Source organism: Cervus elaphus, chromosome 6 (genome assembly GCF_910594005.1).
Source record: "Cervus elaphus chromosome 6, mCerEla1.1, whole genome shotgun sequence".
Taxonomy (NCBI): Eukaryota; Metazoa; Chordata; class Mammalia; order Artiodactyla; family Cervidae; genus Cervus; species Cervus elaphus.
This window is the reverse complement of record NC_057820.1, coordinates 3,626,230-3,648,826: the sequence shown is the minus strand read 5'-3', so window position 1 is coordinate 3,648,826 and position 22,597 is coordinate 3,626,230. Positions and strand designations below refer to the sequence as shown.

Sequence of the window (22,597 nt, the reverse complement as noted above, 5' to 3'; positions counted from 1 at the left end):
CCTGAAAACCCTGTCTACATGTCCCCTCTACAGAGAAGCCTTCACTGGGCACACATGCTTCTGTTTCCCACTGGCCTCGACTGGAAGCTCCTCACAGTCAGGGGCCCCCATCCATTTCTGTACCTCTGTAAACAGAAAGTGCGATGGTGCCTAGATTACAGGAATATTCATTCAACAAACATGTACCAGAACCTATTATGGAAAGGCACTCTTCTGGGTGTTGGGAATACATCAATACACAAAACAGCAAGCGATTCTGCCCTCTTGGGACCTGCCTGGATCTCTGCAGGGCCCCTCAAGATGGTAGGCACCCCACCTGACCAGCCGGTGACCGCCCCCCAGGACCAAGGTGGGGCTCTGTGCCCTCTGGGCAGAGCCTTGAGTCCTCGCTCCCTGACCTCACCAACTAGGGGGCTACACTCGGCCTCTGCATAAACCCTCCTCCTGCTAGCAGCAAGGGATAATAGCACCTGTCGACCTACTGGGAGAATTAATTACCTGCCACTTGTAAAAGCGCTTCTGAGAACAGAATTGCTGTGAAAGGGCTAATTTTTGTATCATCGTCGACAAAGTTAAGCCATATTAATCTGTCAAAGCAAGTTTTCGCTAAGAATAGATTCTTGTCTGCAATTATGCAGCTCAGTAAGGAGATAACCTTTCAAGATTTATGCCCCGGCCTTAAAATAATAAAAGTGGGAGCCAGCTAGTAAGCACATGGCCACAGGCAGTCAGGCCAAGAGCCTAATGAGCACAGCGGCGAGAGGACAAGCGTCAGGACGCCCAGCTGGGCACGAAAGGCAGAAGCCGCGGCCTCGGCTCCCCGGCCGGTCCCCTGCATGTGCAGCCCTGGCGGCCGTGGGCAAGGCCCCGTGGGGCGTGCGGGGTGGCGTCAGCGCGGCCCTCCTCCTGGGTCTCCTCTGAATGTGTCCTTCACTCAGCCGCGCAAACTCTCAACGCACAGCGCAGGCTACACTTAAGGTTTTACTTCTCATCAGAAAAGTGACCCCTGCTTATTGCAGAATACCTGGAAAATGCAGAAATGTATAGAAAGGGGAATAAGTTACACCTGCAACTGCGTCGCTCAGAAGTGACAGCGTCAGACATTTTTCTTTTGCATCCTTTGCTTATAGTCACATTAAAAAGCCCTGTTGGGGCTCCCGATATGTGGGATTTCTGAGTCATCTGCTTTTCTTTTGACTCTGGGTCAGAAAGATTTTCCTGGGTAATATGACAAGCTCTCTGACTGGGAAGATCGCCTTCTAGTGACGGGGAAATGAAGGGGGTCTTTTTTTATTTTTAATTATTTTTTAACTGAAGGATAACTGCTTTACAGAACTTCGCTGTTTCCTGTCAAACCTCAACAGGATCAGCCATAGGTGTACATAAACCCCCTCCCTGCTGAACCTCCCTCCCCATCCCACCCGTCTAGGTTGATACAGAGCCCCCGTGTGAGTTTCTTGAGCCCAACAGCAAATTCTGAAGGGGACTTGTTAATAGACGGGCATGGGTCAGACCTGTTTTAGGATGATCAGTTGCCCTTGGAGGGAGTTTTGCCTCTCTCGACCTTTGGACTCAGAATGAAAACCTATTCGTTTTGCTGTCCGTGGCCACTCTTCTCAGACACTGGGCTGAGCTGTGCGGTGGGGTACATAGAGGGACAGGTCCCCTCGCTCACAGCGGCCAACAGCATGGCCTTCCCGCCAGCCGACAGTCTCTGATGGACACTCCTTTAGCGCACCAGCCAGCCCCCGCGTGTGGAGGGGCCAAGAAAGGAGAGCCTTGGGGCAGCGTGGTCCTGCCCCCTCAGCCAGTCACACCCACCCAGGCCCTGCAGGTACCCAGGCCCACTCTCCCCTGGCACCCGCCTGCCCTGAGGTCTTCCCACCCGTGCCCTCGGTGGCCCTGGCGGGCCCCGCCGTGTCTGACTCTGCACCCCGAGAGCAGCCTGGCGCTCGGTGCATCCCCTCCCGTCATATGTGCAGGTGCTGAGAGCCCTGCGGGTCGTGGGGCTTGTGGGCTTGAGCCACTGAGGCCTGGGGGGACTCAGGAGGGTCAGTCCAGAGGAAACATCCTTTCAGCTCGTCTACACCCCTGGGGCCCTCAGTCCCACCCCAGGGGCTGGCTTGGCCTCTACCATCTCAGCAGAGTAGCGGGGGTGGGGGGCAGGCAGCTGGGGCAAAGATAGATGGGCAGTCTGATGACGCCGGACAAGAAACAGCTGGTGCTTCCTCGTTCTGGGGGCCGCCGGCCTGGTTTGCCTGGAAGTGCCAGACCACCCCCGTCCCCCTCCCCGCAGGGCTCACATTGTGGACTTTGGAGCCAGGCAGCCCCAGCTGTGAGAAGTTGCCTAAACACACTCTGCCTCGGTTTCCCCATCAACACAGAGGGGATGGTAGTACAGATGCTGAGAGCATTCTGTGACATGCACCGTTAAGTGTGTGGCTCGGGGCTGGCCCAGAGGCAGCCACCAAGCAACGTGAGGGGCGCTGGAATTCTTCCAACAGCCAGTGTTTCTGCCCCATCAGCCAGGGCACCAGCCAGGCTGTGTCAAGATCCTGCCGATGTTCGAGAGTAAACTGGGCACTAACACACCCACCGTACCGCCTGCCTCTCCCAGAGGACACAGTTTACAGGCTGCCCACAGCTGTCCCCTGATGCCCATGGTCACCTCAGAGGCCCCCAATAAAGGTTCTGGGTGGATGAATGAATGAATGTGGCCACGGGCCATGCAGGCTCCTGGAGTGCCATTCTGTGGCTCAGCTCTGCGCTCAGGAGCCTGTTTGGGGAACCCGCCCTTCAGCACCCAGGCTGGGAGGCCCCTCCCCTGGAGAAACCCACCTGGCCCCGACCTAAGGCCTGCACCCAGGGGTCAGCCTCCAAGCCTCCTCCCCACCCTCCTCCCTCTCCTCCAAAACACCCTGGCCCTGCCTTCCCACCCAGAAGCCACGGGACTGTGCTCCGCCTGGGTCCTGCTTTTTCTCGGGTCGCTGTTCCCTCCCAGGCGCTGACCGCGACCCCCTCTCTCCCCCGCAGCCGGACTGCCACCTGCACCTGCACCTGCGCTGGGCGGACAACCCCTACGTGTCGGGTACCGTGCACACGAAGGACAGCGCGCCCGGCCTCATCATGGGCGCAGGTAGGAGGCCGCAGGAGCCGCACCGCCCGCGCGGAGCTCCAGTCTCGGGGGGACTTGACCGTCACAGGCCTGGGCCACACTGTGTCCACTGGGCCAGTGCCAGGGCATCCCCAGGAAGCCCAGGTCTCCTGGCACCTCCCCCCGAGGGATGTCTGTGTGGTCCAGAGTGGGCACGTGATAGGTGTTAACTAAATGAATGGATGGATGGACGGATGGATGAGTAGATGAAAGAAAGGATGGATGGATAGAAGGATGGATGACTAATGGAAGAATGGGTGGATGGATGGATTGATGGATAGATGACCAATGGAAGAATGGGTGGATGGATGAATGGAAGGGTGGATGGATAGATGGATGGATGAATGACCAATGGAATAATGGATGGATGGAAGGATGGGTGGATAGATGGATGGATGGGTGGAAAGATGGATAGATGGATGGATGACTAATGGAAGAATGGATAGATGGATGGATAGAAGGATGGATGGATGAATGGATTGATGGATGGATGACCAATGGAAGAATGGGTAGATGGATGAATAGATGGACTGATGGAAGAATGGATGGATGGATGGATGGATGGATGGATGAATGGATGGATAGATGGATGGATGGATGGATGAATGACTGAGGGAGAATGAATGGATGGATGGATGGATGGATAGATGGATGGAAGGATGAATGGGTGGCAGGATGGGTCAAAGGATACTTGAATAGTTGAAAGAATAATAGTCAGATGGCCCAATGGAAGGATGTAAAACAAAATGGTGAATGAATACATGGAAGGATGGATGGGTGAATGGATGGAATGATAATCTGTATCATGGTTGACAGTGATTGGTCCCTAAAGAAGTTTCTAGTGGGGAGAGAGAGAGACACATATACAACTGACATAAGGGAGAAAAAACATGTTGTGATTGTGTCTGTCTACCCCATTAAACTAGAAACTTTTTCAGGGGTCACTAAATGTGTGCCAATCGAATAAAACTCTAAAATAAGGTTTATGTGAGTTAGAAGAATCATTGCAAATAAAATCACATGTTTTAAAAGTCCACTGCCAGGCAGCAGCTGGCGTCTGGCTTCCCTTTTTCCCTTCAGAGAGGGGACAGCCTCACCAGCTCTCAGCAGCTCAGCCCTGACACTCTGTCCACAGTTGCCATGGTGGCCGTTTCTCCCCTGCCAGGCCCTGATCTCTTTTCAAAATAATGATAACCCTGAGAGGTCAGCACCCTCCCTTTACAGAGGAGGTAACGAACCCGAGGAGAGGGAATACTTGCTCGCAACTTGCAAGGTGTCCTCCTGAAGCTTGAGACCCACCCCAGGCTCCTCTCGGAAAGGAAGTCCTCTGCCCTGGGAGGACTGCTGTGTCCCTTGAAACTGCAAAGAGCAAGACTCTGGGGTGGGCCCACCAGCCGGCCACTGGTCCTGGGGGCGGAAGGGCCAGGCTGGGGTTGTGCACACCCAGGTGTGGATGGGGCATGAGGCAGTCAGAGAGACAGTGTCTCTGCCCCGTCACAGAGCAGGGACTGCCAAGGCCCAGGCCAGGGCTCATGGCTGCCTGAACACGGGGCTCTATTCTTCTTTCTGCTCCAGCACCAGCTGCAGCCTGGAGAATTTGGACTCCAGACCCTGAGCTGGATGATGCATCTGACCCTTCAGCAGATGTATCCCAGCCTGGCTGTGTGTGAGAGAGTGAATGAATGAGTGAGTAAGCTAATGAATGAGTGAATGAGTAAGTGATGAATGAGTGAAGGAATGAGAGTGAGCACATGAGTAAATGATGAGTAAGTGAATGAATGAATAAATGAGTGAGTAAATGAATGAATAAGTGAATGAGTGAGTAAATGGATGAGTGAGTGAGGTAATGAATGAGTGAATGAATGAGTAAATGAATGAATATGTGAAGGAGTTTGTGAATGAGTGAATGAAGGAGTGAGTAAGTTAATGAGTGAGTGAGTAAATGAATGAATAAGTGAGTGAGTAAATGAATAAGTGAATGAGTGAGTGAATGAATGAGTGAGTGAGGTAATGAATGAGTGGCTGAGTAAGTGAAGGAATGCGTGAGTAAATGAATGGATAGTGAGTGAGTGAATGAGAGTGAATGAATGAGTGAGTGAGCCAATGAATGAGTGAGTGGCCATGTGGAGGAGGCAGGGCCATCCTTCCAGACAGAGGAGGGACTATGCTTCTCAGAATGACCCGATCAGAGCCACAAGGAGGCTGGGAGGCGAGACCCCTGTGGGCGTGTGCACCTCAGAAGGCAGGAGGCCTTGGCGGTCAGCGCGGCCATCTCACGCTATCCTGGAGAGGGGGGCGTTCCAATGCGGGGCGAGTGACACAACCAGACAGGCGACGGCAGGAAAAGCTCCAGCTCCTGGGCCCCTCCTGCCCATCTGTGCCCCAGGGGTCTTAGTCAGTGGCTGCCACTGGGGCGGGATCCGCCTGCTTCCATGAGGGAAGAGTGTCAGTGGGAAGAATGTGCATCAGCCTCAATTTCAATGCCGCTCGTGGGGCGCCAGCTCCCACACAGAGGGGGTCAGGCCACATGTATCAGGCACCCTAGGCCTTGTGGACTCAGGTCCCTGGACCCGAAGGCAACGGTGTGTTTAAAATGCATGTCCATGACGGCTTGAAACCTCAAATTCTTGACCAAAGGTGCGAAAGGCACAGTTTCAAATGTTCCCAGCACTCAAAGTCTTTGAAAGCTCAGGACAAGAGTTCCCGCGAGGATCTGCTTCACCGTGTGAGTCACAGAAGGGGGAGCGCAGGGCGTGGGTGGCCGCCTCCCTCTGCTCCTCCGTCCCTCCCCTCACTGCCCGCCCCTCAGGGGCAGGATGCTGCATTTCCACTTCATTCAGAGACTTTTTAACCTCGCCACGGTTTTCCCGAGATGGAGGTGGAGTCACCCGTACAATGTGTGCCAACTGAGGTGAGAATTGTTTTACATCCTCCATCCAGCCCCGTGTGTCTGCTGGGAACAGAGGACCAGAGAGGGAAGGTGGAGTGAGCTGGGCTTCCTCAGTCCCCGCTGCCACCGCTGAGCAGGGACAGCTTCCCACTGGTGGCCTCCCCTGTGGGCTGGGCAACGTGGCAGGAGCAGTGGGTCCAAATGAGGGCCCCGTCTGGGCTGAGCCTCCCGAGGCAGCTGGGGGGTGATGGCTGTCTGCTTCCAGGGAGCCTCTGTGCAGATCTCCCATCACTCACCCCTCATCCTGGGACAGGCTGGGGGTGCCACATGCCCCCACTTCTGCCACCTCCAGGCGCTGGGCTCTGGGCATCACTGGTGCCTCCGAACCTCAGCATCCTCATCTGCAAAAAGAGAGAATGACCTCTCAGGCTTCGGCGGAAGCATGTTTCCGCAGCTCTCCCTATCACTCAGATAGCACCTGGGCACCACCACCCTGAGCCGGGCTCCACGCCAGGTGCCTTCTGCTGGGACCCTGTCCTCCGGGCCCGTGGACGAGAGGCCAGACCCACAGTGGTGACTCCAGTGAGGTCGGGAAAGGAGAATTCAAGAAGCAAAGACGGGAACGCTGGCTTCTAACCACCAGGGTCCAGAAGCAGCCTCAGAGGGTGAACCCAGAAAAAAACCCAGCAGGCCAGGGTGCCAGCTGGAATGTTCTGCCCCGGCTGGGCCGCGTCAAGGGGACGAGCTTCTGAGGACGCAGCAAACCACAGATGCGTGGTCTGGACTGAGGGCCCCGGTCCGGTTCGGACTCAGCCCTCCCCGAGTTCTTGCTGTAGGGCGGGCACCATGCCTCCCGGAGCCGCCCTGCCGGGTCCCGGGCCCCCCACACAGCACACGCTGCTTCCGGCTCTGTGTTCGGGGGTGAATCCTCAGGGCCATGCAGAGCAAAGTCTGCAGACGCCTCCTGGACACAGCTCCAGGGGAGTCCTGTGGCCGGGAAAACCCTGAGGGGCCATGACGGGAAGGTTTGGAGCACCCCCACCCTCTCTGTGCCGGGAAGAGCCCCCTGGGGCTCCCAGTAGGACCCCTGTCTCCCTGGTCCTCCTGCAGCCCCTTCCTCGGGGACTCGGCCGGCCGGAGGTACGTCAACCGCCGGGTGGTATCCCGATGTCAGGTTGAGGGGTCTGAGCAGGTTGAGAACTGACCTGAGCCCCACCAGCCAAGCTGGAGGGGGTCATCCGGCCCCCCTGGAGCCAGGCCCCTGGCAGCGAGTGGAGGACCAGCGGGGCGGCCCCCTTGCCCCTAGCCCAGCCTTGTCTCAGCAGCTGGCAGACCCTGTTCTGCCACATCGAGGGGCGGGCCACACGGGGCGTCCAGGTCACCCTCCTCCTCAGCCAGGAGGGGACTGGGGTGGATCTTGTGTTACTCTTCTGCTCTGTTCGGGCCCTGAGGTCTTGGCCACTCTGCAAGCTGCGGGCCAAGGAAGGTCAGAAAGGAAACGCGCATTCAGGGAGCGCTTACTGTATACCAGGCCCCGGGGGCATGGGCACAGCGCAGAGGGGCCGGGCTGTTCAGGGAGGAGGCCCAAGGAGAGCCCAGAGCAGCCGGGAGGGGACGCAGCACCGGGGACCGCCCCTGGGCCTCAGTTTCCCCTCCCTAACGTGAGGGCCCTGGCCTCCAAGCTCCTGCAGAGCCCTCCGCTCTGACGGCCTGTGGACGTGTCCTCTGAGTGTCCCCTGATTTCCCCCCAACCCCCGGTGCCTGTTAGGTGAGTGGCAGCCTGACAGCCTTGGTAGATGAAACAAGGAAAACAGATCGCATCGCTTAAAAGACAGACATCACTCCCCCAAAACCACGGACGGCAAATTTGCCTGCGAGGTTGTGCTGACGCCGCAGCCTTGGCTGCACGGCTTCGGTATTGGACGCACAGGTCCTGGCGTCTCTGTTGGTGTCTGGAAGGACATGGTGGGGTGGAGATAAAGGGCGCCCCTTCCTTCCTCTGCCCACCCCCCACCCCCAGCTGTTGCCTTCCTTCGGTCACCCCTCTGACTGTGTTCAGCAGCTTCTCCTTAGCGCCTTGCAGTGGCCGGGCGGGTAGAAGGGAACCCAGCTCAGCAGCTGCCCCTCTGCCCGCCTCCCCTGACCAACCTCCCCTCCCACCTCACTGCCGTCGCCAAGGCCCGGCCCACTACTGGGCACACCTGCCCCTTTCCCTTGGCCAGTGGCATTTGTCTTTCGAGGCAAGGGGCAGAGGTCGCTTCCTGCAGGAAGCTCTCCTGGATTCCCCTGCTTCGTGGGTCCGTGAGGTTTCCCTTCTCTGCTTTCACGGTTGCCCGGGATCCCAGGCATCCTCGGCCCTGCCCCGTGCAGGGCATCCTTCTTCCCTGGCTAGGCGGAGAGGTCCCTGGGAGCCAGGGCCGTGGTTGCCCAGCTGACACCCCCTACAGCTTAGCACAGGCTGGGGAGAGAGCAGATGCTGATGGATAAGTGCGGGGGAGGGGGAGGGGTGGAACTGATGAAGAGACGAGGGGATGGAAGGATGATGGATGGGTGATAAATTAATGAAGGCTGGATGGATAATAAATTGATGAAGGATGGATGGATGAGAAATTAATGAAGGATGGATGGATAATAAATTGATAAAGGATGGATGGATGGATAATAAATTAATGAAGGGTGGATGGATAATAAATTGATGAAGGATGGATGGATGATTTGGTTGTTGGTTGGACCTCAAAAAAAAAAGGCAGGCACGTGAGCCCTCAGCCACTCTGCTTGAACTGGCTTTGCCTCGTCTCTTTGAGAACGATCCCTCTCCCTTGGGATTTTCCAGTGACATCTATACTTGGCTCTGGAGGAGGCGCTCCTGAGGGCACCACGTGAATTAGGTGACAGAGGTCAGGGGCCTCTGGGGTTCCAGGAAGAATCCAGAAGGGCTACCGTGTCCTCAAAGCAGGGCCCCTTCATCCTGGAAGGAAGCTCAGGTCCCTGGTTCCCCCACTATCACCATGTGGTCACAGCAGAAGCCTGTGAAATCTGACATGTCAGAAAATTCTGCTGTCTGAGCCCCTTCCCAGGAGGCTGTTTGGGGTCACCCAGCCCAGCTCCGAGGCCTCCAAGAGCTGTGTCCTCCAGGAGACTGATGTTCTTCCTGTTGGATTCCACTCAGCCAAGCCTCCTTGTCTTCAAACTGGAGTCACCTTGGATATTAAGTGGGGGTTCCTGCCCCTCCACCAGCACCCCCAGATTAAGTCCTAGCCCCGCAGAGTGGCCCCTTCAAGGCTGGTGATGCACCCGCCAGCCTGGCCTAGGGTCAGGTGAACCAGGACCCAGGAGGAGCCTCTTGGCTGCCCAGCTGGCTTGGTGCCCACTTCCCCATCCTCCAAACGGCCCCTCGACGGGCACTTAATGAGCACCAACTATGTGCTTGCCCAGCCTCGCACCTGGATGGCGCCACGCTGCCCCAGAGCTGCCTCTGGCCTCCTCTCTACCCATCCCCCAGGGGGCTACCTGCAAACGCAAAGCCAGCCGTGTCCTGCCCCATTTTAAAGCCCATCACAGGCTGCCGGGTCCACACGCCACTCACCTGGCCCGCATGGTCCCCAACCACACTTCTTGTTCCCGAACCCCGCTCCTCACCCCTGTGTCTCCTGAGGCCCCCACGCTCTGCCTGCACCTGGGCTCTGCTGGAGCTTCCTGAGGCCGGCTTTCTTTGGGCAAAGCTAACCCCTGACCACGCAGACGAGGGCCCGCGTGGTGACAGCAGGCCTGTCGGTACCCAGAGGGCGGAAGGCACATCCACTTGGTGGCTTTGGTGGCGTAGACTCAGGGCCCATCCACCACCAGCCCTGGTTCAGGGCCCTGGCTGTGCTCAGACCTTGGTCAGGGGGAGAGTGGCCGGTCCTAAGAGCAGCTCCATCTCTTCTCTTCCGGACCAGGTAACCTGGGCTCCCAGCTGGTGGAATATAAAGAGGAAATGTACATCACGTCGGACTGCGGCCACACCTGGCGGCAGGTAAAGTGGCAGGGAGGGGCTTACCGCACCAGGACCCCTGGAGACAGGTCTGGTCTCACCCCCTCCCTTCCAGAGGAGCTCTGAGACACACTGCTGTTTCTGCCCCTGGCCTGAGCAGCCGGACACTGCTCCTTTTAGGAGTTACGTCGCCATTGGGGAAAAGAGGGCCCAGGCCTGGCTGGCCCCCACCTCCTGCTATTCTTGCAGCAGCCACTGCTGGGGGATTCGTGGTCTGAGACGTCTCCCCGCAGTCACGTTACCCTGAATGTCAACCCAAACGGAATAACCGCCAGGGATGGGGTGGAGGCGCTGTCCCTGTAGGAAGCCACATGCAAACTCCCCGAGCACAGGATGTGGGGGCCACAGAGCAGACCTGGGGTCCTGCAGGGACAGCTGCTGGGTGGATGGCAGAGACTTGGGAAAGAAAGGAGAAACTGGGGAGGAGCAGGTTTGGGGGGGCACAGTGTGTGTGGTGAGGGGTGTCTCGGGCACATCCACGGGGTGATGATCTGATGTTCAGTGCGGCCTGAGGAAAGGAAAATAGGAAGATGACAAGAAGCAGGAGACAGCAGTTATGCAGGAAATGGCCCCCTGGGCTGAGGGCATCACACTGCGAGGGCTACCGTCAGCGCTATCCCAACATGCGACTCAGAGTCTCAGACTAGAGGGGTGGGGGCTGCCTGCCGTCTGAAGGGCGTTCCACGGAGCAGGGTGGCTGATGGCCCAACACCTGGGCAGTCCAGTGAAACGCAAGTGCTCCGCCCCGGGAGAGGCTCAGACCCCCTCTGCACTTGCTGTTTCTTTCTTTCCAGGAAAAAAAAAAAAAAAAAAAGCCTCATGTGGTCTGCCAACTTCATGGAGTGGCAATTTCTACCTTAAATGCTTAAGAAAATGCACTAAATTTTTGTCTGTGTCTCCCCTTCCTGAGGATGGAAGAAGCTCTATTTTCAGGTCGACTTTTGCACCTCTGAGCCCCTCACTCAACAGACCCCTCCCAGCTACTGCTCTGGACAAAGACATTAATCCTCAAAGTGGAGAGCTCACCTGCACCCTGATTTAAAGTCCTGGCTTTTTTTTTTTTTTAATAATATGCAAGAAACCAGAATTTTGAAAAGGGCAAAAGAGATTTATTGTGTTATAATATTTCTGTTTCACTAAAACTAGTGAGATATGTCTAAACTCTCTTAAAGGTCACCACCTGTCCATTTATTACAGAAACCACCCCCACTCCAGGCCCCAGCTTATTAGATTTAATAGACCTGGTGAAACAGAGAGATGTATTTTGTAGAAACTGACCGTAAGGTATTCAGAGTGGCCACTGTTGGCAAGCTGCTTGCTTAGGCTTCGAATTTGGGAACTTGTCAGAATTAAGTGGGAGAAAGTCGGTTCAGGGCTGAGCTGCTGTGATGGGAGGAGGGTACGGGAGGGTGCAAGAGTGCCCAGGTCCCTGACAGAGTAGGGGGTGCCCGTGTGTCAGAGCGGGAGAGTTTACTGGGGTGGGGGGCAAGCAGGAGGCAGAGGTCAGGGTGGGACAAAAGCAGGAAGACCTGGAGAGCTCAGGCTGGCTTGTCAAGGATGCCATGAGATATCTCTACTGCAAAACTCTGGGAATGTAAATTACAAATGACAGCGTCTACACTGTTAAGTCGGAGAAGGCAATGGCACCCCACTCCAGCACTCTTGCCTGGAAAATCCCATGGACGGAGGAGCCTGGTGGGCTGCAGTCCATGGGGTCGCGAAGAGTCGGACACGACTGAGCAACTTCACTTTCACTTTTCACTTTCATTCATTGCAGAAGGAAATGGCAACCCACTCCAGTGCTCTTGCCTGGAGAATCCCAGGGACGGCGGAGCCTGGTGGGCTGCTGTCTATGGGGTCGCACAGAGTCGGACACGACTGAGGTGACTTAGCAGCAGCAGCATGGTGTTAAAGGGGCATATTTTAAAAACAGGACTTAACTGGAGTGATCCAGAAAACATTTAAGGAGCGCCCTCTAGAGCTCAGGGTGTCAGGGAAGTGGGAAAGGCAGGGAATGGGGTTGCGGGACGGCTGACTGGTCAAGGTGCAGAAGACCAGAGCAGTGGATGTGCAAAGACCCTGGGGTTCCCTGTGGGTGCTGTTTTGTTGTTCAGTTGCTAAGTCGTGTCTGATTCTTTGAGACCCCCATGGACTGCAGCACCCAGGCTTCGCTGTCCATCAACATCTCCCAGAATTTGCTCAAACTCATCCATTGAGTCGGTGATGCCATCCAACCATCTCACCCTCTGTCTTCCCCTTCTCCTCCTGCCCTCAATCTTTCCCAGCATGAGGGTCTTTTCCAATGAGTCAGCTCTTCGCATCAGGGCCAAAAGTGTTGGAACTTCAGCTTCAGCATCAGTCCTTCCAATGAACACTCAGGACTGTTCTCCTTTAGGATGGACTGATTGGATCTCCTTGCAGTCCAAGGGACTCTCAAGAGTCTTCTCCAACACCACAGTTCAGAAGCATCAATTCTTTGACGCTCAGTTTTCTTTATAGTTCAACTCTCACATCCATACATGACCACTGGAAAAACCATGGCTTTGACTAGACAGACCTTTGTTGGCAAAGAGATGTTTTTGCTTGAGCTTCCCTGGTGGTTCAGAGGGTAAAGCATCTGCCTGCAGTGCAGGAGACCCGGGTTCGATCCCTGGGTTGGGAGGATCTCTTGGAGGAGGAGATGGCAACCCACTCCAGTATTCTTGCCTGGAGAATCCCACAGATGGAGGAGCCTGGTAGGCTGCAGTCCATGGGGTTGCAAAGAGTCGGACACGACTGAGCGACTTCACTTCACTAGGTTGGTCATAGCTTTCCTTCCAAGCAGCAAGAATCTTTTAATTTCATGGCTGCATGGGGGTTGGAGCCGCCTGATTTCCAAGGCCCCAGCTAATGAGGGTGGAATCACCTGTGGGGCTCCCATGGGGAGACTGGGAGGCACTGTCTCCCCCGTGGGTAGACAGGGCAAATGCCCCCTGCTTGTCCTTGTGGGAGGAGGGTATCAAGATGGGGAGTCTGACCACATGTGAGGGTTGTGAGCACATTTGGGGCTATGCCCAGCTGACCACCAGAGGTATTTCCTCCTGTGAGAGCCCTGTCCAGGTCTCTCAACCTTTTGTCCCCTAAGGACTTGGTGGGGATTCATTCATTCACTCATTCATTCATTTATCCCACACACACTTCCTGAGGCCTGGCACCTCCAGCCATGAGCTGAGCCGGTACCGGGCCACAGAGAGGACTCAGAGGCAGACTGGGCCTTTGAGGAGCTCCCTGGCTGGAGAAAACAATGACAAATTCATGCAGTAAGTTCTGGGACAGGGGGCCCAGAGACGCCCCACACCCACCCAGCGTGGCATCTGGGAGGGCTTCCTGAAGGAGGCGGCACATGAACTGAATCAATGTTAAACAGAGGTTTGCTTTTCCTAGTGGATGCTTATCCTAAATGCTTTCCTGAATTCTACAATTTCTTTCTGATCTCACATTGCTGGCCTTTTTGCTGCCTGAGTTTTTCCTATAGGCAGGGCCACCTGCAGGGTTTATTTGCATTTTTTCTCTCTGGTCAGTGGTCTAGAAATTGCCATCAGCGTGCATTCATGCCATTCGTCCCACTCGTATTGAGTCTGGGTGGTTGGGGGAGGGAGGGGATGGCCTGGGGACACCAGGAACCCTCTGACCAGCCCTGCGTCAGGGAGCTAGACTCTGCTGCAGCCCCCCAGGCAGTGTGTGGGCAGTTCTGTCCCCGGGAGAGTGACCCCCGCACCTGAGAGCCCTCCCAGCGCTCCCCGGGTCCTGCCCTCAGAGCCCCGCCCGCGGTCTCCCGCAGGTGTTTGAAGAGGAGCACCACATCCTCTACCTGGACCACGGCGGCGTGATCGTGGCCATCAAGGACACCTCCATCCCCCTGAAGATTCTCAAGTAAGACCCCGGGCGCCCGGCGTGGAGTGCGGCGGGGGCCGGTCCTCTCCACCGGGGAACTCCTCGGAGCATTCCCCAGGGTGGCCCCCCCTGCAGGACCCCAGGACGAAGGCACCAGACCCCGCCAAGGGGGTTAATGCCAGGCTCTGCGGTGTCCACTCCCCACCCACCACCCCCACCCTGCCTCCCACCACCCACCACCCACTCCCCAGCACCCACCACCACCCGGCCCCCTCACCACCCACACCCAGCCCCTTCAACCAACACCCACCACCCACCACCACCACCCCCACCCATGCTGCTGATAGCTGCTCCTTGCCAGGCCTGGGGAGACAAAGGGGTGGGGAATGACGACCCAGCATGATCGGGTGGGCCAGAGGGAGGCCTGGGGCTGTGAGGGTGCCTCTACCAGCACCCCCCATCCTGGGAGAGCAGGGAGGCTTCCCAGAGGAGGTGACTTTTCTGGATGGACCTCAATTAGATAGGTGAAGGACAGGGAAGCCAGCTGCATGTGCCCAGGCGAGAGTGGGTTTGGCATCAGCTTCAGACGTGTGAAGGGCTGTTGTGGGGATGTGAGGTCAGATGTGAACTCTGGACTTGGAAGGCAGAGCCGGGGGAGCTGTCAGGACGCCAGTATCACTTTAGTCTGAAAAAGATCTTTCTGCAGGGCAAGCTGGCAACACTGATAGGCCACACTGGGAGGCAGTGAGCTCCCACGTGTGACCCGGCAGACCCTGGGCTGGGCTTGGGCACTGGGCAGGGCTGACCTGGATTTCTAAGACCTGGATAACTGCAGTCCAGGGGATCTCAGGCCACACCCCCAGGGCTCCTTGACGGTGGTGTCCCTGAGCAGACGTGGATGCCCCCTGGCGCTGGCAGGGGGCTGCCGTGACCTCCTACGAGAGTGTGAGGATGGGGTCCAGTTGTGGTGGGGATACTGGGCTGGCCACTGCCCCACCTGTTGGCCCAGCCACCTCCGCTGGACAGCTCTGGCCCCTGGGCGTGGGCTGGTCTGGGTCTGACAAGGCAGCTGGCCCTGGAGGCAGACTGTGTCCCCAGCTGCCCCTTCTCTTGGCAGGTTCAGCGTGGACGAGGGCCTCACCTGGAGCACGCACAACTTCACCAGCACTTCCGTGTTTGTGGATGGGCTGCTGAGTGAGCCCGGCGACGAGACGCTGGTCATGACGTGAGTGCCCACGGGAGGTGGGCAGGCAGGTCAGAGCCGAACCCCAGGCGGGCTGTGGCGGAGGGCCACCTCAGGCCCTGCCGCTCTAGGCGGGTTCAACACTGACCCCCCGCCTCCCTCCCCATCCTCCTCACTCTCACCTCCATCTTCACACCTGCCTCCCTGTCTCCCACCATCCTCTGCCACTGGAAGGCGGCCACTCGTCCCTAACCAAGGACATCTGTCATCTGCCCAGGATCACCTGGCTGGTGAGGGGTGGGACTCAGAGTCAAGGGTCAGCCCTGGATCACTGCCCACTTGGCCCTTTGAGATTGTGACACTGTTGGTGGTGAAGATGATGATGGTGGTGATGATGGTGAAGGTGATGGATTAGGAAGATCCCCTGGAGAAGGGCTAGGCTACCCACTCCAGTATTCTTGGGTTTCCCTGGTGGCTCAGCTGGGAAAGAATCCACCTCAATGCGGGCGACCCAGGTTCTATCCCTGGGTTGGGAGGATCCCCTGGGGAAGGGAAAGGCTACCCACTCCAGTATTCTGGCCTGGAGAATTCCATGGACTGTATAGTCCACGGGGTCACAGAGAGTCAGACACACCTGAGTGACTTTCACTTTCCGACTTTCAGAAGGTGGTTCCGATGGTAAAGAATCTGCCTGTGATATAAGAGACCCCAGTCCGATCCCTGGGTCAGAAAGAGCCCCTGGAGAAGGGAATGGGTACCTACTCTCGGACACGGCTGAGAGATTAACGCTTTCACTTTCACACACACACATTAAAGGCACTGACTTCCTAAAACTCAGAGTTAGCCAGATGCCAGCTATTTCTCAAAGTATCAGCTGAACGTTTAGGCTTCATAAAAGGCAGGACTTCAGAGACACAGAGGGGATTAGTTAGATCAAGTGAACCAGCCTCTTTTCAGAGACCTCCCTGGTGGGGTCTGTGCAGCCCGCCCAGGAGTTTGCATGGTGGTCAAGCTCAGGCCAGAGCGTGTTTCCTGGGCCGGGCATCAGAGCCCCAAAGTCACCAGCCAGGAGACCGATCCTACTCCCCAGGAGCTGGGCCACGGCCGTGCTGTCCTGAGGGGCCCCTGGCCTCAGTCTCCTTGTCAGTAAGGTGGGAATATTAACAGCACGCCCCCTGGGGTGGTGAGGAGGAGTGGATGTGGGAGGCGGGAGTCTGGCAGGGGCAGGGCGCACGCCAGCACTTACCGCCGCGGTCACCTCCGTCATAACACGGCTTCCAGAAGAGCGGAGACAGGAGGTACATGCGGAGGACCTGGCATGAGTGAGTGAGTGAGTGAAAGTCGCTCAGTCCTGTCCGGCTCTTTGCGACCCCATGGACTGTACAGTCCATGGAATTCTCCAGGCTAGAATACTGGTGTGAAGACGTCCCTTAAGGACATCCCTTCAATGAGCTAAGACCCTCATGCCCCATTTAAGTAACAACCCAGCTGGCTTTGCCTGCGAGAAGGGGTCGTCGTGGCAAAGACAGTCCCCATGTGGTGAGACTCCCAAGGAGGGGACTGTCCCCATCAGGACGGGAGTCGGGACAGCGGACCAGAGGGACACCTTCACGACCACCGTCACCACCCCCATCCGGGCCCTCCACGACCTCTCTGTCGGGAGCCCCTCTGAGAGCTGCTGGACCAGGCGGAGGAGAAGCGGGCCACGTGGGCCTTGCTGGGCCACGTCCGCCTGCACAGGAGAGGTCCAGGCTGGGGTGACGGGGGTTCTGGCTCACGTCTCGGGCAGCAGAAAAGCAGGGTGGTTTATGGCAGCTGAACACAATTGGATGAGAGGCTGGGCTGGAAGGAGGACGGCAGGGTGTCTCCAGACACCAGGGCTGCCCGTGGGCAGGCAGGCAAGGAGGGCAGGAGCCAGTGGAGAACGATCGGGCCTCTCAGAGCCCGGGATGGGGAGGTGGACCACAGCGGGGGGAGCCAGGCCAAGGCCAAGGGAGGCTGCAAGGACCAGAAGAGGCCCCTGTAGAGGCTCAGGGTCTCGTCTGTGAGGTAAAGATTATAGTGTCTGCCTCTGGGGACTGTTCGGGGCAATGGAGGTAACATGTGCGCGTGTGTGTGTCGGGGGGTGTATGTGTAAGAGCGAGTGTGTGTGTGCATGTGTGTCTGTAAACCTTCTACAGTGTCCTACACAAACCATCGCTAATCCACCATGGATCCCAAAAGGCCAGTGTCATTGTCCCCATTTTAAAGGAAAAGGAGGTACAGAGAGGAACGGACATGCCGAAGGTCACAGACAAGTAAACAGGTGTCAACCAGGCTTGTCTGGCTCCGAGGTGTCCTTTGGAGCCGGAGCTCCTCTTCCGGTGTCAGCCTCAGGCATGCAGAGCCAGCCATCATGTCCCTGGGAAAACACTCCAAGGCCCTTCTCAACTACTCTCCTAGACTGGCGTTTGTGCCCTTTAGACCATGAATGATTTCCCCAAGTATCCAGGTCCTATCTGTCAGCTTGGAATGGGGACCAAGGCTGGAGTGAGTATATCACCTCCTCCATCCAAGTGCTCAACCTCTGGTAATATGGCCGGGGTCCTACAGGTGAACTGGAGAAGGACCAGAGAAGTGCAGGCTGGGCTCCTGGAGCCCAAGCGTGAGGTGCTGGGAGGATCAGGTGGCAACCCGTTAAGCAGCAGCCTTCTTGGAGAGCGAGGGATCTGGGCATCGTATGATAGGCACTCAGCACATGATCGCCGTGGGCGAAGAAGTGGCACAAACATGCTCTGTGACCTTAAGCAAGTTACTCACCCTCTCTCTGCCTCAGTTTTCCTTTCTGTGAAGTGGGCTGTGGTGAGGATTTAGACCAAGCAGCGTACAAACACAGCGCTCCCAGCCCTCTCTGAGCCAGGGGATGACTCCCTACCTCTCCATGGATTATCCGGTCTGCTTGGGGGGGAAATTCTGTGGCCCAGCTATGCAGAGGGAGCCGGGATTCTACAGCACAGGCCACCCCAACCCCCAGTATGGACAGGCCAACAGAGGCGGGGATGCAGACGGGGAGAAGCCAGCCAGCACAGAACACAGACAGCTTGACCATGAGTCATCCTGCAAAACAGTTCTGCCAGGACCAGCCTGGCCACTGAGGGCGGGCCGGGCTCCTGACCCCACTGCGCCCGCATCCTCGCCCGTGGGGGGCCACCTGGGATGACCCACAGCAGCGCCATCCGCAAGCCGTAGATAACGGGCGATGGCGGTGGGAATGCTTGACGCTGATGCCCAAAGGCCTGTGGCCTGCCCGGCCCTGCACAGGGTCCGTCTCGGGGCTGCCCAGCGGGGGCAGGAGAGAGACCGCTGGACCAACCGGGCAGGTGTGGGCGGAGGCCCGGAGGGGACCGGTGGGTGCCTGGGGGCGGGCCAGACTAAGGCGGTTTCCTGCCCCCTCCTTCCCTCCCCAGCGTCTTCGGCCACATCAGCTTCCGCTCGGACTGGGAGCTGGTCAAGGTAGACTTCCGGCCCTGGTTCTCCAGGCGGTGCGGCGAGGATGACTACAGCTCCTGGGACCTTGCCAACCCGCAGGTGGGCCGGGCCCCGTGCAGGGCACCCCCTCTGCCCGCAAAACCCCCATCCTGCCAGGCTTCCGGCCTCCCCGGATGTAGGTCCTCCTGCTGGGCTTGCCAGCCCTCCTGGGCGGCCTGGGCCAGGGTCTGTGGGTACACCCAGGGGCACAGGGGCATGACCCAGCCCTAAGCCAGCTGTGCTCGGGCTCCCGGATTTGTGGGATGGAGGGAAGGTAACAGGGCGCGGGTATCATACATTCAGTTCAGTTCAGTCGCTCAGTCGTGTCCGACTCTTTGCGACCTCATGGACTGCAGCACGCCTGGCCTCCCTGTCCATCACCAACTCCCGGAGCCTACCCAAATCCATGTCCATTGAGTCAGTGATGCCATCCAACCATCTCATCCTCTGTCGTCCCCTTCTCCTCCCACCTTCAATCTTTACCAGCATCAGGGTCTTTTCAAATGAGTCAGCTCTTCGCATCAGGTGGCCAAAGTATTGGGAGTTTCAGCTTCAACATCAGTCCTTCCAATGAATACCCAGGACTGATCTCCTTTAGGATGGACTGGTTGGATCTCCTTGCAGTCCAAGGGACTCTCAAGAGTCTTCTCCAACACCACAGTTCAAAAGCATCATATTCTTCAGCGCTCAGCTTTTTTTATAGTCCAACTCTCACATCCATACATGACTGGAAAAACCATAGCCTTGACGAGACAGACCTTTGTTGACAAAGTAATGTTTCTGCTTTTTAATATGCTGTCTAGGTTGGTCCTTAGGTAACATCAGTGGTCTGGGGCAGCCCGCACACCATAATCTCAGACACACAAAACTGTTCCTACAGCAAAATGAGGACTATTCACATGGAGGGGAGTACGTGAGGACCAGAAATGGTCTTCCGCGGCAGTTCGGGTTGGGTGGTCAAGATTTTAGAGTGGAGGGGCCAAGGATTTCCGGGGGGCAGGGAGGGCCCTCAGCTGTACCCGCCATGGTGCCTGTTCGCACCGGTATGTCCTGTTTGGATTGTTGGCCGAGCATCTACTGTGTGTTCCCTGAGGCCTGGAAGCCGTGGCTCATCCCAGCCTCACAGGGCCCACCTGAAACCCTCAGGCCTGAGGATTGCGTGGGGCCTCTCTTCCGGGGCCTGAGACCCCCTCAGGGCCCAGCACGGCCAGGTACAGAGCACCCAGCGAGTGCTGGGGGGATGGGGATGGACAGGGCCGGGCTGCCCCAGGGCGGCTTCAGGTACACACACAGCCCTCCCCCTGGGCCCCGATTTCCTGCCCCAAAGACTGCCCGGGCTGGGGGGACGAGGAACGGGCCAGACCGGCGGTGGGGGCCGCAGCGGGGCGGCCCCTCACCCTGTGTCCCCCTGCAGGGTGACCGCTGCGTCATGGGCCAGCAGAGAAGCTTCCGCAGGAGGAAGCCGGCGTCCTGGTGCGTCACAGGCCGCAGCTTCACGGCGGCACTCACGGCCCGCGTGTGCCCCTGCCGGGCCTCGGACTTCCTCTGGTGAGGGTCCCTCTCTGCCCCAGCCCTGGGGAGGGGGCAGTGCTGCCCGACGGACCCCGCGGCCGCCACCCCTGGGGACGACCTGAGAGCCACGCTCCAGCACGGCCCCCTTATCCTGGGCCCGAGCACCCAGCCACCTGGTCCGGCCCACGTTCAAGAATCCATGGGCATCCTTCCCAAGCCAGCATGGGGTGGCCTGCTCCCAGGTGGGCGGGGACATGGAGGAAGATGGAGGGCACCCTGGGGACCAGCCAGCCCCTCCTCCACCGTCCAGAGACCCACCTGGAAGCCCCCTGGCCACCCGCCCCATCCCCACCCCGCTCAAGAACTCCTGTGCTGGCCCACCACCCACAGGAGAATGTCCGAGTTCTGGAAGCCGGCTCCCTCCCCAGCCATCCTCGCCCTTCCTCGTCCTGCCATCTGCACCTGCATCTCCCGGCTCTGGCTCCTGCGCTGAAGGGGCTGGTCCCCACCTGCAGTGCCCTTCCCCCCTCCCCTGGTTATGTCTTGATCTTCCATTGAGAGTCAGCCTACCTCCTCTAGGCAGCCCTCCAGGATGCCCAGGCTGGATTCAGCACTCTGCTGTAATTCCCAGAATCCCCTTTGCAACCCTTCTCACCTGGAATGTAACCATCCGCGTTCAGTCCTTCTCCCCTCTGGGACGGGGCCTGTGGATCTGCCTCTGTGTGTCCTTGGTGTGGGGCACCTACCCTGGGCTGGCTCGCATCCCTGCCACTGCCTGTCTCCTGACCGCCATGTCTTCCTCCTCCCAGTGACTATGGATTTGAGCGTGCCCCCTCCTCGGAGTCCGATGCCAACAAGTGCTTTGCCAACTTCTGGTATAACCCCCTGTCGCCCCCTGATGACTGTGTCCTGGGCCAGACCTACACCAGCAGTCTCGGGTGAGTCGCATGGGGCAGAACCATGGTTCTGGTGCCCACGGCTGCTCGCGTGGAGCCCAAGAGAGAGAAATCAGGGCTGACCGCACTTTGCGCTGGGGCTCCTGCAAGTCACCCAGACTCTGCCCCCCACCCAGGGCTCTCCATTCGGAGCCCAGGTGGGTCAGCGTCAGGGAGGAGAGATGCCCTGAGCCGGCTCCAAACAGAAAGCAACAGGCAGAGACGGTCCCTGGCCTTGGCGCTGAAGGAACCCGCCTCCCTGGCCCCTCTTGAGTCCCTGCAGTGCCAAAGCCCCTCCCCATTTGCCAACCCTGAGCGAGCCAGGCCTGAGCTGGGCCAGAGATATTCACACTCCCTTTAGGTCTCAGTTTGAATGGCGCCTCCTACAGGAAGCCTTCCCTGACTCACCCTGGGCCCCGAGCTTACTCTGTGGGAATGGAACATCCCCAGTTATTGTCACACTCACCCAGTCGTCCCCTGGACTGGACTAAGCTTTCCGACACATGGCGTGTCCCTCGGTGTGTGGTGTGATGGACACACGCTATGCATAAGGGGGAGGGAAGTGCTCCGCAGGTGTGACCTCCTTGCTCTCGCAGAGGCTGAGCGTGCTGCGTCTCAGGGATCAAACTATAACAGCGTTCTGTGTGTAACAGCCGGGAGCCCGCGGCTCCACAGGCCCTACGCAAGCCTCATCTAAAGGTCTCTGTGTCCCTGTGGGGAAGTTCTGAGAGGGAGTGAACTGCCTATGGACTTATTAGACAAGCCAGGTTGCTGCCCCTGGGGATGGGGCAGGACAGAGCCTGAAGAAGCAAAAAGTAGGGCCAGAGATTGCAGGCTTGGACCTCAGCGGCATAAATCCCATCATCCGTCCAGCTAATCATCCAGTCATCTATCCATGTATTCCTCATCCATCCATCATCCATCCACCCATCTGTCCATCATTCACCTATCCATCCATCCATCCAATCATCTATCTGTGTATTGTCCATCCATCCATCCATCCATCCATCCATCCATCCATCCATCCATCATCCATCCATCCATCATCCATCCATCCACCCATCCATCCATCATCCATCTATCTATCCAATCATCAGTCATCTATTTGTGTATTCCCCATCCATCCATCACCCATCCATCCACCCACCCATCCATCCATCATTCCTCTATCCATCCAATCATCCAATCATCTATCTGTGTATTCCCCATCCATCCTTCATCCATTCATCCATCTACCCATCTGTCCACCCATCCATCCATCATCCATCTGTCCATCCAACCATCCATCTCTTTATTCTTCCACCCACTCACCCACCATCCGTTCATCCTCCCATCCCTCCAGTAATTCATCCATCATCCATCTATCATCCATCCCTCCCTCCATCAGGGAGCCACAGCAGCTGCTCCAGGGCTTAGCAAGCAGGGACTCTTGTCTGAAATGTCAGAGTCAGGACCCATATCAAGGGCAAAGGGTTTCATTTCACACCATCTGCACACTCTGGATGCCAAG

At 57.6% G+C, this 22,597-nt stretch overlaps 1 protein-coding gene across 1 annotated transcript in view; it reads left to right on the top strand.

Moving 5' to 3' along the window:
- The window catches only part of SORCS2 (sortilin related VPS10 domain containing receptor 2), a 491,606-nt gene that overhangs the window by 443,433 nt on the left and 25,576 nt on the right, over positions 1-22,597 (top strand). Inside the window, exons 11-17 of the mRNA XM_043906091.1 lie at positions 3,034-3,136; positions 9,983-10,059; positions 13,898-13,989; positions 15,068-15,175; positions 18,580-18,700; positions 20,055-20,188; positions 20,962-21,090. Coding sequence (XP_043762026.1) covers positions 3,034-3,136; positions 9,983-10,059; positions 13,898-13,989; positions 15,068-15,175; positions 18,580-18,700; positions 20,055-20,188; positions 20,962-21,090 — 764 coding nt within the window. The remainder of the gene's footprint in view (positions 1-3,033; positions 3,137-9,982; positions 10,060-13,897; positions 13,990-15,067; positions 15,176-18,579; positions 18,701-20,054; positions 20,189-20,961; positions 21,091-22,597) is intronic.